Raw genomic sequence first — 17,166 nt, 5'->3', positions numbered from 1 at the left:
CTGAGTGCTGAGGATCGAGGAAGCAGCGCTGGAGCCTGCTGCATTTCAGTGCTCTGTGCCCCAGTTGAGGGGACCGAGGCAACAGAGAGTTATGCCTGGTGTCTGAGCCAGTACTAGACTGTTCTTTTTACAGCTCATGTGTAGTTGTTCAGTCTCTGAATTTTTGATTCACATCTACATGTACTTTATCCTTCACACACAGAATATGGTGCACCTGAAGAAGGAGAACTGAAGAGACAACAGCCTTTGACTCTGAAGAGTCAGCTTCTGAGTAAGAGGCCAGAAATGGTCAAAATTATTGCTTCTGCATTTGAAGTATGTTATGAGCTGGGCATTCCCAGGATGTATTTGGAGAATAAAGGGTAGAAAAGCCTTTGCATGCTCACAGAATTGTAACTTGTAATTTTGCTGTGCTGAACTGTATGTATCATTGAGTTCGCAGCCTCTCCATGCTCCATCTCTCTAGAATAATTTTCTTAATTAAGACTTAGCGGGGTATAAGGGTATTTAGCATTGCATCCTGCTGATGTGACTGACTCCTCTACAGCCTGGAATAGATTGGAGATTTTAACTTTAATAGCTAAACTACTTTGATACTGATTTTTTTTTTTTTTTTTTGACAGCTTCTTAACTTCGGAAGAAAAATAAGGGTAGCTTGCTTTGGTATTTGGGGCTGTGTGCATATTTAAACTAGGTTACATCCCAGATGTACAAATTTATGTCATTGTTTTCTGCTTGACAGAAGAACGGAGCCTTTTTTTTTTTTTTTTCTTCACTCCATGGGCAAAATGGTTTTGTAAGGCACTATCATCTAATGTGTTTAGGTGAAAGAGCAACTAGAACAAGGAATGTAGTTGACTAGACATAACAGAAAACTTTTCTAAAGGTTTCTAAAGTCTCTCTCTGAATAAGAAAAAAAAAACAGGAAGGCTAGTAACTTCCTCAAAAGGTACTTGTACTGTGCTTTTGTGATGCTGAGGGTCTAAAATCTGCTTTAAATTGAGCAGGCCATTTCTGCTGCAGCTTATTTTAAAAAATAACAAGAAATGAAGCATTTTTATGTAAATATTCCTTTTTGACCACTAAATGTTTCTAAAGCAACTCCTTAATAAATACTTTTGTTTTCCCTAATTTATCAAGAACATTAAATTTTCATTTATTACTTTAATAGTTCTCTGAAAAATAAGAGCTACTCTCTGTTAAATGGCATCTTTGCTGCTCAGATAGAGGCTACATCCTAATTTTTTGAAGAGAAGACTGAGTTGCGTCAGGGGAACAACTTGTGTAAAAACCGAGCTGAAAACTGTGCTCCTGATGGAACAGGGCCTAACATTCATTCACTAAACAGTGCCTGTTCTTTTTTTTTTTTTTAAGCTTTGACAATTAAGTGTCCTGACAAACCTGAGCAGAAGCCACTAGAGAAAAAGCTACCAGGTAAGGCGCCATTTCTCTTGTTTTAGCAGCTGACAGTAACTTCTTTTCAAATAAGTTTATAGCAAAGGGTGGCAGCTGGCCCTAGCTTTGCAGCTAATTTACTCCCTTGAAAATGCTGCCTTAAAAAGGAAAGACAAAGGTAGAATTTGTTTGAAAAAAGTATTTTTTTTTCCAACCCTTTTACAGTTACCTTCAGTCCAGTTCAAAAATCAAAAAGTTGACGCTTGTGTGACTACCTCTGCTGCTGGTTGCATGATTAATTAGCCTTTGATTGCCTCAGACACAGTAACTGGTGTGAAATGTGGAGGCCATGCTAACTTAAGAAGAACATGAAGTTTTAACAGCCAACTACTTAGTCTGCAATTCTAGATATTTACATCTACTATTATTTTATATGTTGAATGAGAAATCTGATTCTAACCTTCATCAAATTTGTATTTACGTATTCCCAAGTTAAGTTTTAGCGCCTGCAGTGACAACTACAATGAACAGACTCTGTTCTAAATAAAGCTGAAGTGTTGGAAAGATGCAGCAGAAAGGAGTTTGAGAAAAAAGACTTCCTCAAGCTTTAATCTAAAATAAAAACCACATTTATTATCACAAGTTTCATAAAATCAGATACAGCTTTTACAAAAATGTTTGATAGAAAAATATTTTTCTAAGTACAATGTGCAGTATTACAGGAATAACTCACTATTGCTGTGCCTTTAGATAAAGCTTCAAAAGAAGTGACGTTTAACCAAAATATCCAGTTTATCTATTGAAAACATAGGTATCACCTCTGGCACAAACGATATTTACTCCATCACGATCCATTACAAAAATATCCCTTTGTGTAACTGACTTCATAATACAAACCACTCCATAACTCTGCTGGCAATTTGTTTGGGACTAATTAATGTAGTAATGTTTCTGAGCACGGCACTAGTTACACAGTGACTTTCATTTCTTTATGCTGAGAGAGCTGGTTCCTGGTATGGAAACTTTCAGGAAAAGTTGCCAGATGCAAGTAGTCAGAAGTTGACTGGTTTGTGTCTCAAAGGTCACTTATTTTAGTATGTTTCAAAGAGAAACCCCAAAAAGGTAAATTATGAAGCCATTGCATTTTAATTTGGTACATGGGATCAAAGCACTTAAACAGTAATAGTATATTCTGTCTGATCCACCAGAGATTAAACTGATTTCAAATCGATATTAGCAGTTATTTCAGATACAAAAGACATTATTGCAGTGTTAGAACTGAAGCAGCAGTACAGCTATCAGCAAGTATACTTGAAACACTAGTACTTTGCTATATAGCTCAGTGGTAGCAGCATTTTTCTAGTAATTTTTTTCTTTGCCTTTGACAGATTCTATGACTATTCAGCGAGTCAAAGGATTGCTGTATCGCCTACTCAAAATACCTGGTTCAGAACTGAAACTGTCCTATGAAAGTTCTAAAGTGAGTTAAAATTCTGTAATTCAGCAGTAAAAGATTTCATGCTGCTAAAGATCAATGGCACATTCTGAAATACTACACAACGAAATAGATTTCACTCAAGCAGGGCGGTCTTCATGCTGTAATTTGGGACCTAATTTAATTCCTGTAATATATTACAGATCCTCCCTGACTGCAACTGCCTGATTTAAATTTGCTTTACATGAACAGGTTTTAGTTTAAATCTGATCAGTTTTTCTTTCTTATTCCAGCTGAAAGGAAAGGAAGTTGAACTAGACAATGACCTAAAGCCTTTGCAGTTTTACTCAATAGAAAATGGGGACTCTGTGTTAGTGCGGTGGTGAAAAGGGACTCTCTTGATGGACTGAAGGAAAACCAAGCACTGGAACTGAAGAGGAGGTATGGGCTGCTTGCAGATGGCATCTACAGCTCATAACTGAACACCTGTATAGAAGAACGTGGACTACATAAATGGTATCAGAGGACTACACGATAATACTTCTGGCTCTTAAACTTAATAGTCAGTCTTCATGAAAGCATTTGCTTTTGGGTGAAGTCTCATGTGAAAGATACCAAACAGACAGTGCTTATATCCATCAATAAACCCTTCTGCCAGTATGTTATGCTACTTTCCTGCTGCAGTGGTAAGGTGGTAAGATTTTTTTTTTTTTTTTTCTTTCAACTGAACTGAGTATATACTCTAGGTGCAATCTTTGCTTGCAATAGCTCCCAAATTAGTGCTGCACTGAAAGAGGCTACTACTTACCTTTTGGTTTTCACCTACTTCCAAGGACATTAAAGCAAACAGAAATAGAACAGCAGTAACTGTAGAAGTATCTACACACCTTAGACTATTTAAGGTCAAAATCTGATAGACCTTTATTCTACCTACGGCACTAACATACCGCAGTATAAGTTTCTCAGCGTCCGGCAGGGCATTGCTATTTATTTTATAGTCTTTAATGTTCTGTTGCTCAAACTTATTTTACTTTCAACTGTCTATCCTCAGATTCATATCTAATGATAGATTATGCTATCAGAAATCCCTCTGAGTCAGGCTAAGTTTGCAGTACTTCAGGATTTGGTATAAGCAGACTTTGATATCATTCTAACTACAGTGACAATGGTATAAAGGAACTAAATATAAATCCTAAACCCCAGCTGTCCCAACCCCCACACAGCTAAGAGCAACCCCTCAAACAGATGCTAACAAGACTTACCAGGTGCCCTGGTACCAAGTACAGCTCTTGGTTGGATACTGGTACAGCTCTATCCAGAGTTAAATCAGTAGTATTGTAATTTACAAAAGACAGGCTAGTTGGCATTCCTATGTGCATTTATTAATTACAAGTAGTTCTTTGACTTTATATAAAAAGGAAATTGCTTATCTTAAACATTTTGGTTTTGTCTGATCAACATCTACGCTATATAAAATGGATAGCGTCAGTCCGCTTGTAATTATCAAAAGGGATGTGCAAATACTTGTTACACTTTAGTTGAAACTCAACATTAAATGATACCTTAATAGTCCTTATTGTTTCCAAAAATGAAGCCAAATGTACACTTTTGCATGATTATTATATGCTACTCTGTTTTCTGAGACAAGTCTGTCATCTTTCCTCGCATCTACAAGGATCTCCACACTGTTCCTTTACTCTCCAGAGCTCTCTCAGTTCCTGTGGAGAATACTGAGGGGAAGACAGCATGCCACTCTCACATGTCTTCTCACACAGCCAGAGACTGTCCTGTCAAGAGAGACAGCAGTTTTAATAGGGTTTGTTGATGACGATTAAGGTCTTTCCAAGAAAACTTTACAGCCAAGACTCAAGTTTCTTTGCTTGCAGCAACAAGAAGTTCTGCACACAAAGGTCACCAACCAGAGGTACACCTAGAGTCCCTACGTGATTTGCTAGAGCAGTTCAGTTCTGAGAGTCCTTTTTTTCTGGGGGGGGCACAAATGCTTACATATAATTATCCTAGGAGCTTCAATTTTTGTTTAAAAAAAGTGAGGGGAGGGGGGGACAAATCTCTTCAAGTTAGGTGTCTTAACAATGGAACTGTTTGGAAGGCAAAGTTTAGCAGCTGTGTAAAGTGGCTGCCAGAAATAATAGCTTTCAGGAGAACTGGGAAGAGAAGATGGGATGAAAAACATTTTTGATTCCCTTAACAAGGCCTGTATATTGTTCTTGTATGGCAGGATGCCAGTAGAGCAAAATGATACATCATGGCTGATGTTTGCAGCTAAGTTTGAGGTTGTTTCAACACAGCAGCTTTTTTCGAAGGCAGAAGACGTTGCCTCCTACAAAAATGAGAGCAAGTAGACACCTATCTTTCTTTAAGGGCAAAACACCACTGCTAACCACTTTGATTGAGCAGCATGGTGCTCTTAGTAATAAGTGACCCTATCCCAGAGAACTCTTCAAAAAAAAAAAAAAAAAACAACACCAAAAACCACAAAATTTTACACTTGGTGGTCAGGCTTACAGACCTGTGGCTGTGGTTAACCACAGGCTGCAGTTAACATTAATGAATCTAACTTGTTTTGGTCTTAAGCTTTTAATTTTCATAGCTGAAGATGAGTCCTGCCTAATGCAGATGGCTAGATCCAAAGAGATTGCATTTCTACAGGCCACACTATTTAACCATGGAAGCACCTATTGAGTTGAGGCTGAAAATTTAAGTGCTTAACTTCAGCTCATTTCTGCATATGGACCTACTTCCTTGTGCCTGATCCACATCCACACGCTTGACCAAGAAAGCACATTCATATGGTTTTTTTTTTTTTTTCAAAACTGATCTAGCTGTTTTGCTCCCTTTCTACAGAATAACCTAGTAGTGTGAGAAGTCATCCAAGCAGTGGAAGACTGCGTTCCCCCAGCATCATGAAGGTGCTCTTGACTCTCATGCAGAAAAGCTTCTGGAAAGCCCTGAGCCAGAGAGCAAACATTATACTAGATGAGCAAATCTTCCCCTGTGCAGGAGCATGTCTTAGCTTCTGTTCTTTGCGAATGCTCTTTTCCTACTCCAGCCTTCCACCCCCCTTTTTTTTTTTGGAAAACATTTTAGCAAGTGTTTTCAGGATTTTATCCAATGGCTCCTTCTTTTGTGTTGTTTTTTTCCCTCCCCCCCCCCCCCTCCCATGCTTTGGGCTACTTAAAGAAGGAGAACATGACTGTTGCTCTATGATTAGAGACCTCCAGCAGACTTACTTGGTAGCGCTTAGGTCCTACAGCTGCCATCCAGATGCCCATACTCACGTCTTCACCCTGAGACAACACATTTGAAAAAGTATAGATAGGAGCACTGGAAAAGCATGACTTTGTGAACTAGAGTAAGTTGCTTCAGGTACCTGCAGTAAATATGGTAACAATGAAGAGCTACAACTGAGTATTTTAGAGCTGCTAAAACAGTAAATTGTTTTCTCAAGGAAACCAGTACAAAAAACTGAGAATACAGCTCCAGAGGCGCTTAATCCAAAGCTGTTGTGCTTTGGCACAGAACAGACACTAGAGACAGTGACTAATGCACTTTAAAAAGCCAACGCATCAACCAGGAGAACCCAGTACTAACATCCACTTGTGCAGTGTGCTTTCCCACTTATCCAGTACATACACTGCTCCCCAAACCAGGCTAAAGTAGAAAAACCAAACTGATGCTTTAGTACCTGATAAGTCTTTAATCTTTCAGAGTTGCTGGCCAGCCACTGAACGATATCTTTGGAGATGACATAGCCAGACCCACAAGCAAAGGCTGGATATGCGGGACTTGGATACTCTAGCTCTTGCCATTTCCCAGTTCGATCAACTGCCCAATTTAGTCTGAAACTGAAGACCATGTTAGTCACGTGAGATGTTTGTACAAAGCCCTCTGTAAAACCCACAAACAAAGCTAAAGTAACACTCAAACACTATTAAGAGGAGAAAGTAGAAGGTGATCCTAATTATAGTTCACATCATAGCCTTATTTCTCTAGGGTCATGCATCTAATCCAACACAACAGCTTGAAGTACAGTTTGGGCTCAATCTCAGGTAGTAAGAAAAACGTCTCAAAAGAGAAACCAATACAGCACTGACAGTCTCATCTTCAGTATGCCTGCACTGCTGCTGGGTTTTGCTTCAGTTAAGTACAAGTTTCCTTACACGTGTTCTTTAGCAGTCGCATCAGTGTCCAATCCCCTTAGTTCACCCAACACTACACAATGCCAGGCTTCCCAGCACACATGCACTTGCAGCAATGTTACACAACCTACTTTCCTGATAAAACTAGTGGCTGCGTTAAAACAAACAGGAAGCAAGACAAAGTATTAATTCTTTTTGTATACCATCGCCCCCAAAACAACTAAGCTAGTCCAAAACGCCTATCAAGATAACTTGGCCCTGGTTACAGTAAAGACCATCTTTCCTTTTAGAAAGGAATGCTAGACTTGGCTTTATTTTCTTAACCCACTGATTTGCTGTTCAAGCTTTGAGGGAGTTGCTTACCTTCTCTATGCTGTTTTCCCAATGAACGGCAACAAAGCAGATGTTCAGCAGAGGCCACCATCACTTAATTACAAAAACCTTCCTGAAGGTTTTTTTTTCCTCTGAGGAGGATAATACTTACTCCTAGATGTCTGCAAAAAGTCTGAAATGCTTTGTCTGAACAGTCTCTCTGCACTGATTCCCACTCCCAATCAGTGCAGCACAACTAGCTTTAACACTGTGTTGCACCACGCAAAACTAGAGCATTGTTAGGCTGCCCTATCAGCCACGATAAATGCCCTACTTTTCCAATTGGGAACAAGCTGTTGTTATACTGCTCTTTCCCTACAAATATTTCACGTCCTCACAGCTAACTGGCATAACTTGGTCAGCACAGCAGATCCTCTCCCTTTTGCAAACAGGTTAAAGTGTGGCTGAATTCAGTCATGAGCATAAAAAGCTTAAAACTTTGGTGAGCTACTAAGAAGTCTCACTTCAGACAGCAGCACTGTAACAGTGAGCAGTTACAGTTGAGGGTCAGCTCCGTTACTACATTCACAGCTGAAGATGACATGTGAAAGCACCAAGTAGATAAAGGCAACATCTGATACTGAGTCTTAAGTGAATTCAGGTATCTATCTCCCACTCTAGTGAGTCACTGCAAGAGGGATGTAACTCCCCCCCCCCCCCCCCCCCCCCCCCAGATGGAGGCATATGTTCTGTGCTCATGGTCTTACACTCCCTATAGTAATTTCCACCTCGTTTCTTCACTGCATCTCCCACTTGTCTTATCTGAAGACTGTGACAATTAGAGAATCTACACTTGAAAGCGTCACCCCTACAGAAAGTTCTCTACAGCCACAGAGGAGGTGATGCATTTTGTCCATTTTTTCCCCTCCCTGCATACATACCACTTCTCTTCCTCTTCTTGGTAACCTACCAGGAATAAAATTACTTGATTACTTATTACCTTAACACACCACTTCTCTAGAGAGACTCAGCAAAATTCATTTTTCAGTCTGAAGAAAAAAGTATTATCAATTCTCCTAAGTTCATACAATGGCTATTCTAAGGCAAGCCTAGAAGTCAGTTACTAGAACAGGAAGGTATCAGCATATCCTGCACCCCACAAAAAAAGGGTTTTATATTACAAATTGAAGTTTTCCATGAAGATCTGTTTAAGTGCATGAAGTTTCTTCTTGGACTAAGATGAAGAAAAGGCACCATTCTGAACTCCCACTGCTTTTTATAGTGCTGTAGGTGAGCTAACTTCAGTGAATTGCCTTTTCGACATTCACATCAGATTCAGTCCCCCTCGGAAACAGCTTGGTACCTTCTACTTTATCATAAATTTGGTCATTTGCAGACATGATCAGTGATCGTTGACAGAGTTATCTGTCATGGCAGAGGAAGACTAAGTCTTTGACTGTAGATTTAAAAGGACAGTAACTAAGGTAAGTATGTTCCCTGCAACATGAGCCAAAATTCTGAAGTAGGATACCTAGACCATTTGTTTTTCCAGCCTGCAGTCCTAAAACGCTCTAGATTAGCTGAAGTAAAGTTTTCACCGTGGACCAAGGAACAAGCCCACAGTAAGGAGCAACACAAAGGGATGCGTATGCAGGGTCAACAGGGAGAAGGAAGGCAATCTCTTTGCTCTTGCAGTCAAGAACATGCTCCAGAATAGCTTTCCCTACAGCAACTGGAAAAGCAGCCCAGGCAGCTTCTATGTGCGGCAGCTTTTCCTTTTGCAAGTTGGTTTCCGTCTTGTCATCTACCTTGCTAGAATTAACCTATCTTACTTTCGTTCTTAGCCTTGCCTGGTGGTCCCAAGAAAATTTAACAGGCACTAAACCATTTGCCCTTCAAGTAGTTATACGGGCCACAGAACAGATCTTTGAGACTATCACGAGATATTCCACCCTCCATTTTATTAATCACCTTAAGAGTGAGCAACACAATACTATGTCTGTGAAGGAAAACATCTTTAGCAGCAAAGGCCAGCTCTCCCTCAGTAAGCAGATAGCAACAGGAAGACATATTTGTGCCTTTGCATTATACTGGATATTATACCAGCATAGCTATGTATGTCTTGAATGGGGAGGGAAGGGGAAAGATAGGCTATTTTGATCATCTGGTTATTCACAAGCGTAATGCAGGCTGAGGAACTTCCCTTGAGAATTTTTGGATCAGACTCACCATTTCAGTCAACAGCAAAACTGATAGTAAGGTCTGTCATGCACAGACTTCAAAATAATAGGCAGACTATGAAGTCAATTTTGTTTCTCCTGTTTACTCCATTTCCAAGCCCACCAGAAAAGCTATAATGGCTTCCAAAGAAGTAATGTTCACAACACCATTATGTACTTCCATTTTTAACTTTACCTCACCTCTGTAATATTTTTATTTACTACTTAAAGTCCCATGACAAAGACACATTCTAAAGCTAGGTAAAGTATATGACAAGTTCAACCTGTTGTAAAGGCACATTCTGGAAAGCTTCTGTAAGGTATCCATTTCTGTATTTGAAGATTCAAAGTCCTACACTTATGAAAGGTCGGCTCTTAAAAGCAACTTCTATAGGCAGAAGAGGGGAGCCCACACAAAAACAGTCCTAAAGTAGTAAACTGTTCACACACACGCACGCAAAATCTCTCTTAAAGCAATCTCTTTAAGAGAAGTTGAAAGACTCACTTTCCCCACCACATGTTTGGCCTGTCCAGTTTTTTCTGCATTATCCTGTTAAAAACGGCCTCCAAATCAATGTAACAGTCATCATCTGTCTTCAGCAACAAATCAAAGCTTGTTGATTCAATTGTCCTGTAGCCAAAAAGAAAAGTGATGAGATGCTGAGCTGTAGCCCACAAACTACATTTATGCAACAAGATCCTCTGCCAGGGTTTTTTGGGAAGCAGAGTTGAAAGGAGGACGGAATGACACATATCCCTTCCCTCAGCCTTTAAACGTTTTCCTTATTGACCAAGGCTGACTGCTTGTCCTACAGAGAGGAGAGGCAGCTGCTATAATACGATCCTAGAGCAGGGATTTGGGTATGAGCTGAAGAAAAGAAACTTGAAGAAAGGGCTTTGTTCTCCAGGACAGATGGTGGGTTTACTTATAACGAATCTGTCTTAAATAGCGCTGACCTCACAAGGACATGAATTCCTGCTGATGACTGCAGCACAGCTGTTAAAAGCCAGTGACTACATAAAGGGTCAGTAGTCTTATTCTTCAGGATAAGACAATCAGCTCGAGGGCAGTACAACAGTAAAAGGTTACAAGGAACATCTGTGGTAACAGCTTTGTACTTATTCTTCCTTGGAAAAAGCACTCTTCAAACATGAAATAAGTAATTTTGAACTGTCTGAAAAAATTTCACTGTCACTTGTAAAATAACTGAGGAAGCTCAAAATTCTAGAGGTTATTCCATGGTTTATCAGCTAATTGTGCAAGTTGTCAGATAACATAATATGCTGGATTATCTTGCACTACAAAACAACAACAGTAATCCCTTAGACAAAAGGCTTTCTTTTCAACTTACCATCGGTAGAAGTTCAGCAGTTTGGCTGGAACGTTTCTGTAAGTGTCAACAACATCTACAAAAACAATATCATCATGGGTACTGCTTTCTTCCTTCAATAAAGCATCTTCTTTTTCAAGATTTTTTATATGACTTGCAAACCTTTCAGGGCGAGTATGCAGGCTTTTTAAGAGAGCATCACCTTCTGAAAAAAGCAGCACTGATCATCAGACAAAAACGTATATCTACGTATTGTTTCACATGCTTCTCTTGGATCATATACAACATATTGACAAAATGAATCTGAAAAAGTGTCCCACTCAATCCAGTTGAGAAAATCTTACAATTATTTTAAAAATTTGTAATCAACAAAAAAAAGGTACGGAAGAATAAATATATATACATATATATACACACACACACTTTTTATTAGGTCTGATACAGATTATATAATGTTTAAAGTAAAAAGGTACTTTCTTCCTTTTCAGTAACAAAAGCATTCAACTTTTTAAGGCTGTTTAATTTAAGGAGCTGTCTGGGGTTTCAGTGTTACTCTTATAGGAACGTTAGCAAGGCTGTTCTTCATTACACCAGTGAATTCTAAGCATATGCATTAAAAAAAAAAAAAGAAAGAGGAAAAAAACCCACCACACACACACCACACCACCACCAACGCGAAACAAGAAAACACCTAGGCTAAGTATTATCAAATTGACATTGCTCTGATTTGGTGTAGGTGGTCCCTGCTGAACTGCATCACATAATCGACTGTAGGTAAAAGCTAAAGAGATACCGTAATACTGAACTTCTTGATAAAGGAGGTAGCCTGTGGGTACTGAACTTTTTGACAAACAGGATGGGAAAGGGCTTTAGCACACCTCAGTTTATGCTCCTACACAAATGACAAGACAGGACTGCCCAGCTGTATCTGCCAGGTCTAGCTACAAAAGCACAGGAACAATGCTCTGAAAGTCATTGGTTGTGTTGGCTATGATGGACAGATAACACAACCATTGCAGATATCAACTTCAGTGCAATGTAGCTGAAAGCCCAGATGTTGGAAAGGGCTCCTATCTGGTCTCTGAATAGCCTGCTGGAATAGGTATAAAATAGCACCAGTAGAGGTGGAAAAAATTGGCTATTTTAGGCAGTCACTGTTTGTCCATAGTTAATATTTAACATTATGGCACAGTATTCCTAATTCTAGAAGGAGCAGGACTGGACAAATGCAAAAGTCAAGGAAATATTTGTTAAGGGCACTATTACACAACATTTAACTTGGGTTTGGTAACAAGGCCAGGGAAGCAAGTCCAGATAGAAATGTTATTTCTGTTAATAGAAGGACAAAGGAATAAAAGCCAACTGCAGTGATTGACAAAGGGAAAGCAAAGAAACCATATCAGGAAATTGCCATTAGGCAGAATAAAATAGGAGAAAAATCAATTGTTTCTACTAAAATAAAACTTCTTAAGTTGATTAAATTCAGAGATAGCATGATTTTTACCTCAGAAATGTAATTACTGATCCTATTGTATCACAACATCAAATATGATGCTACTTTTTGCAGACTTACCTTGAACAGTGTAGATGAAACCACCTGCTATTCCCTCCACACCTTCTGTGAATTCATGTGGCAATGACCCTTCCCCTGCCTGCTAGGAACAGATTAATGGAAAGAAAGAAATTAGTTCATCTCTCATTACTGAGATGCTTTTCTCTGAGACTTTGCGTTGTAAAGTTTTCTGGTAACTAAGAATGAAATTAATGTAAAGCTTTTCTGGTGTAGGTACCTGCATAATGAAAGATACTTTAACCATAAATTTCTGTGAGAGTTTTGACAGTTGCACCTAAACTAGCGGTATTGGGACTTCAAAACCATGGCAACTTTGAGTACCTCAAATAGACTTATTTCACCATCCACTGAAACTTTTAGAAAGCTGTTTTTGAGGTTGAGATGGAAGTGTAAAGCTAATCTAGCTTAATTACAATGGTACAGCATATTTAATCAAGCAAAGTTTTGACAGGAAAAAGAGACACTGCCATAATTCAACAAAAAGTAGAACAAAAACAAACTAACCCACCAAAAAACTCAAGTTCAATTCCATGGATTTCATTGGAAATTTCAGTACAAGATTTTTGACCCATTTTGCCATTTTCCACATACTGATACAGCTTAACAGCTGACAATGAGTGAACTATACTCCCTTCAAATTAAAAGAAAAAACATGCACTTCAGCAGCATCATTTTTTGCACGCCATATCCTACTTCCCGGATGAAACACGCTTCACCCTGAGCCAACAGAAACAGCCTAGACGAATTAACAATTCACAGAGAAACAGAGGAAAGCAAAATGATAGATACCTGAGACTTGCAAAAAAAAAAAAAAAAAAAAAAGATTGGAAAGAAAGAAATATGACTGGGTGACTCACTGTTATGACTCTGAAAACACCCCCTCCATCGTTCACCGTCACTTTGTGAAGGTTTCTCGAAACAAGGCCCTGAGGATCCTGGCTTTCCCACACAATGGTACCTTCAAAACTCTGTTAAGAGAGCGCAACACTGTTACACAGGTATTCAAAGACTTCAAAGGATGAAAATCAAACTTTTTAAAATTTTAAAATAGTCAACTTTGTGTGAAGCATAGTTTGAACACACAACATAGATGTTTTACTTATGCTTTAATAAAAATAAGTTACTGATAAAAGAAAGACATCTGTGAAACTCCGTAACACGTAATCATGCTTTTAAGACTAATCATGAGTCTCCGCATTAAGAACATTATTAAAGTTTTAACAGAAGTCTGGCATGAAAGCCTTCGGCTTTTTAACATCCTTAAGATGGCATTTAAAGGTGAACTGAAGTGCTTTTTGAAAAATCAGCTACAGAATCCCGCCTTACAAAGAGAATGCATTAAAACAAATTTGGAATTAAGTGCTACTTTCTAGTTATCTGCCAAAATCAGAGATCAGAGACTCGATCCTGACCTCAGCAAAACTCAAAGGAAAATAGAGCCACCTTTATCCCGGCAAAGCTGTCACGAGCTACTGTAGGAGAGTCACAGAACTCTGGCCTCACATCTTGGCAAGTAGGAAAAGGAAGAGAAAGACAGACAAGTGAATCTCTTCAGAACTTTTGATTTTTAACTGTCAATTTAAGTTATCTCAGTGCATGTTATATGCATAAGATCTTGCATTTAAAAGCATTTCATTTCCACTGTAAAGTATTCTGCCTAACAGTCCAGCTATTACACATTTTATATAAGAGTTTTTCCTGAAAACTCCTGAGAATATGCAAAAGGACAAGAAGTGGTATGTTGTACAGGTAAGAGCAGCAGTAGTATTATTATACTTTCTCATTTTTTTAAGCAACCTCACTCTCATCATGAGAGAATGTACAGTAGCAGTATGGTTATTACACTCTGACTACTAGATGAGTGGGTTCAGTTTTGTTTCTCCCAGCTTCATATGGAAAACACTGGTAGCTATTACGCATCTGAACACAGAAAAACAACTTGTTTTAACTATTTGTAGTCACACCTCTTTGTTGCCTTAGAAAGTCCTTCTGCTCACTCCTGCTAACCTCTCAGCTTCTCCCCATTTCAGGTTCCTTGTACTGTCACCTTCTCCAGAAACTCTCCATTACTGACACATCATTAAGCCCAGCTTTCAGTCCAGCTCAAATTCTTTGCTTTCCTCCAAGAGTAGATCTCAAAATCTGCGTCATTCTTGATATTTAATCAGAGCTGCATATTTCAGAACTCTCTCATTTATTACTTATAATTCCAGCTTTCTAATCTAACGATGGAGCTAGCCAGTGTCTATTCAAGCCTGATTGCATGCGCTGTACCTTCCTCTTGCTTATTTCATTACCCACCAGTTATCAAAACAAATGGACCATTGCTAAGACTTTTAGTGGCAGGTCCCCTGAATATCCTTCACTGTGAAACGCATGCTCTGTACTTCTGTATTTGCAGAAGTACCTCCCACCCCAACATTTTCTGCTGCAGGGACTAGGCTCTAATCCCACTTTTGTAACTTGGATATGCATACAACATTGGGAAAACTGTTTAGCGAGCCTGTGAGTCCTTTCACTCCTCAGCAACGAGCAATTTGAAACTCCTGACCGACTTCAAACATGTCCTGAGAGCCCTAATCAGTTATTACCAGTGAAGCCTGAACGCAAGGCGTTCTGGAGCTGTTCCAGGCTGAGAGACTTTTAAGCAAATTTTGTAATGACTTCGGCCTTCAGCTATTATTTTTCTAAGCAGGTTAATGGAAGCTGAAGCCTAAAAATGCTCAAAGCAGAGCATTAGTAGCACACCTGAGACTACATCATCTGTTTTTTCCCATTTAAATTCCAATCTTGTTGCTGCCCGAGTACAGTAGCATTTACAACGAATACCAAACAGGTGTACTGACATAACGCAGCCCCGTCAAGCTCCTTTCCTAATGTTAAACAGTGCTGTGCTTTTGTGTTTCTCCAGCTACACTCCTCATTAGTAATGCAGAGTAACACATATGATACAGAGTCCCATTTCCGCACAAGTGGCCTGTGGCTTTTTGTCAACATAAATGCATTGCTACGACTTGGACATAAGAGCTCCTGTGTGATTGTAGTTATCTGCTGGTTCTGCTCTCCTGCATTTTCACAACCATTCCAGAGCTGAATGATTGATTCTGCCTTTTGACAATCTGGCCTGCCAGATGCTTATTCTGATGCTGCATTTCCCTCCCTCCCCCCAAGAAGAACAGAAAGAGCAGCACTTCAGTTGCAAGATGAATGAAGCTCTTCAGCAATATGTACAATCCATTACTTCCTGAACGCGGAGGAGCAAAGAATAGATACCGTCTCAGAACTCATCTTGTGACAATTAAACAGTTCACTAAATTTACTGCTCTCAAACAAGTAGATGGGAACACGTGGGCGTTAGCTCTTCTGAATCATCTTGTATGCCTCAGCATCCTAAGTACCACAGGAGACTACATGCTGTGCATAACCTTATTAATCTACATTAGAAACATCACGTTATCCTGTAAGCATTCAGCACATGACACGTATCAGATTAAGGATGCCCACACAAAGAAATATATGAACGCTTATATCCCTTTTCTAAATTAAATACTTCCCATCTGCCTTTCAGGAAAAAGGCAATCATTTATAGCTGAATTACAGCTGCCTAGAATTTTAGTATCCCAGAACTAAGTCTTCAAAGACTTACAGGACTAAGTCTTATACATTATGGTACCAAACTATTGGGCAACTAATATTCCGGGCAGGAAGGAACCACACCCACACGCCCCTGAACGATTTCTGTATCAAATTAAAAACTATCAAAACACACACATAAAATACTGCAAGCAGTCTGCTTATTTGAAAGGTCTCCTGCCAACGTAACAGTCTTGTGGATTATTCCATAAAAACTGGTTTATCATCCAGTCAATCAGCTGCAGATTCCTCTTAAAAGGAGGTTTCCAAATGCATTACATCTTACAGAGCCAGTGGAATAAATCAGGGATTGAACTGGCCCCAAATGTCTTTTTCCTCCTGTTCAGTCCTTTCTCTTTTCTTCCCCCGTTCTGTCATTAAAAAACATTTAATTTCTTCCACAACAAAGCAACCCAGACACACAGACAACTTACAGAAATAGCAGTAAGGGCCCAGTCATATAGGAAAACATTTAAATGAAGGGAAACAGCCTAAAATGACAGCTGACACATTCAGAGAAAGAGTACTGATCCAGCAGGAATAACTTTTATCTTGGGGGACCCTACTGAACCAGAATTCTCATTCTGAGTCAACCCGTATTTCATTAAACCTTCACCGTAGCAATATCAGGTTTTTCCTACCTATATTCTGTCCTTTTTAAGCAGCCACAACTAGGTAGCACACACCCTACTCTTGGGCTGCACCCCCATTCCAAAACTTTGGACCCTGCCTTGATAGCTTTGTTGACAGTCTCTCAAGACAAGCAAGAATGCTAACACTGTCATTACTCCCCACACTAGAGTTTTCTCAAATTTCTGAGGCGCATCCTCTTAAAGAAAATAACAGCGCTGCTGTGGAATAGTGACTGGTATTAAAAACTTAAGTGTCACTCTTCTGTGTGCCACTTACTCCACCCAGAATTTTACAGATGGATCCTACTAAAAGTCTTCCTGAAGTTCTGTTTCTTGTTTCCCTGCATGGTTCAACGAACAAGCAGTGAAGCTTATAATGTCCGTACTGGCACTGCCACTGCCCCAAGGGGAACAACTCAAACTTCAGTAGTCCTCAGTAAGTACTTCTCAGTTATCACTAATAATGTCTTTGCAAT

The 17,166-nt window shown here is 39.3% G+C and overlaps 2 protein-coding genes across 12 annotated transcripts in view; one reads left to right on the top strand and one right to left on the bottom strand.

Annotated features, from left to right (window-relative positions):
* The window catches only part of TBCE (tubulin folding cofactor E), a 38,301-nt gene extending 34,931 nt beyond the window's left edge, over window positions 1-3,370 (top strand). For both annotated transcript variants that reach the window (XM_068938971.1, XM_068938970.1), the window contains exons 14-17: window positions 203-271; window positions 1,375-1,434; window positions 2,784-2,875; window positions 3,124-3,370. In XM_068938971.1, the coding sequence (XP_068795072.1) occupies window positions 203-271; window positions 1,375-1,434; window positions 2,784-2,875; window positions 3,124-3,216 (314 nt within the window). In that variant the 3' untranslated portion in view covers window positions 3,217-3,370. The remainder of the gene's footprint in view (window positions 1-202; window positions 272-1,374; window positions 1,435-2,783; window positions 2,876-3,123) is intronic.
* A 181-nt stretch (window positions 3,371-3,551) lies between these two features.
* Window positions 3,552-17,166, bottom strand: part of B3GALNT2 (beta-1,3-N-acetylgalactosaminyltransferase 2) — a 30,172-nt gene continuing 16,557 nt past the window's right edge. For 2 of the 10 annotated variants that reach the window (XM_068938980.1, XM_068938978.1), the window contains 7 exons: window positions 13,283-13,393; window positions 12,426-12,504; window positions 10,874-10,928; window positions 10,027-10,152; window positions 6,537-6,696; window positions 6,082-6,138; window positions 4,408-4,617 (listed from right to left, as the gene is read on the bottom strand). In XM_068938980.1, coding sequence (XP_068795081.1) covers window positions 4,483-4,617; window positions 6,082-6,138; window positions 6,537-6,696; window positions 10,027-10,152; window positions 10,874-10,928; window positions 12,426-12,504; window positions 13,283-13,393 — 723 coding nt within the window. In that variant the 3' untranslated portion in view covers window positions 4,408-4,482. Of the gene's footprint in view, window positions 4,618-6,081; window positions 6,139-6,536; window positions 8,269-10,026; window positions 10,153-10,873; window positions 11,058-12,425; window positions 12,508-13,282; window positions 13,394-17,166 lie in introns of all 10 variants that reach the window. The other 8 variants (XM_068938979.1, XM_068938977.1, XM_068938972.1 and 5 more) reach the window with 7 other exon arrangements.

The sequence above is a fragment of the Struthio camelus genome, chromosome 3, assembly GCF_040807025.1.
Source record: "Struthio camelus isolate bStrCam1 chromosome 3, bStrCam1.hap1, whole genome shotgun sequence".
NCBI classification, from domain to species: Eukaryota; Metazoa; Chordata; class Aves; order Struthioniformes; family Struthionidae; genus Struthio; species Struthio camelus.
The sequence above is the reverse complement of the archived record's forward strand: the minus strand, read 5'-3'. Positions and strand labels throughout refer to the sequence as shown.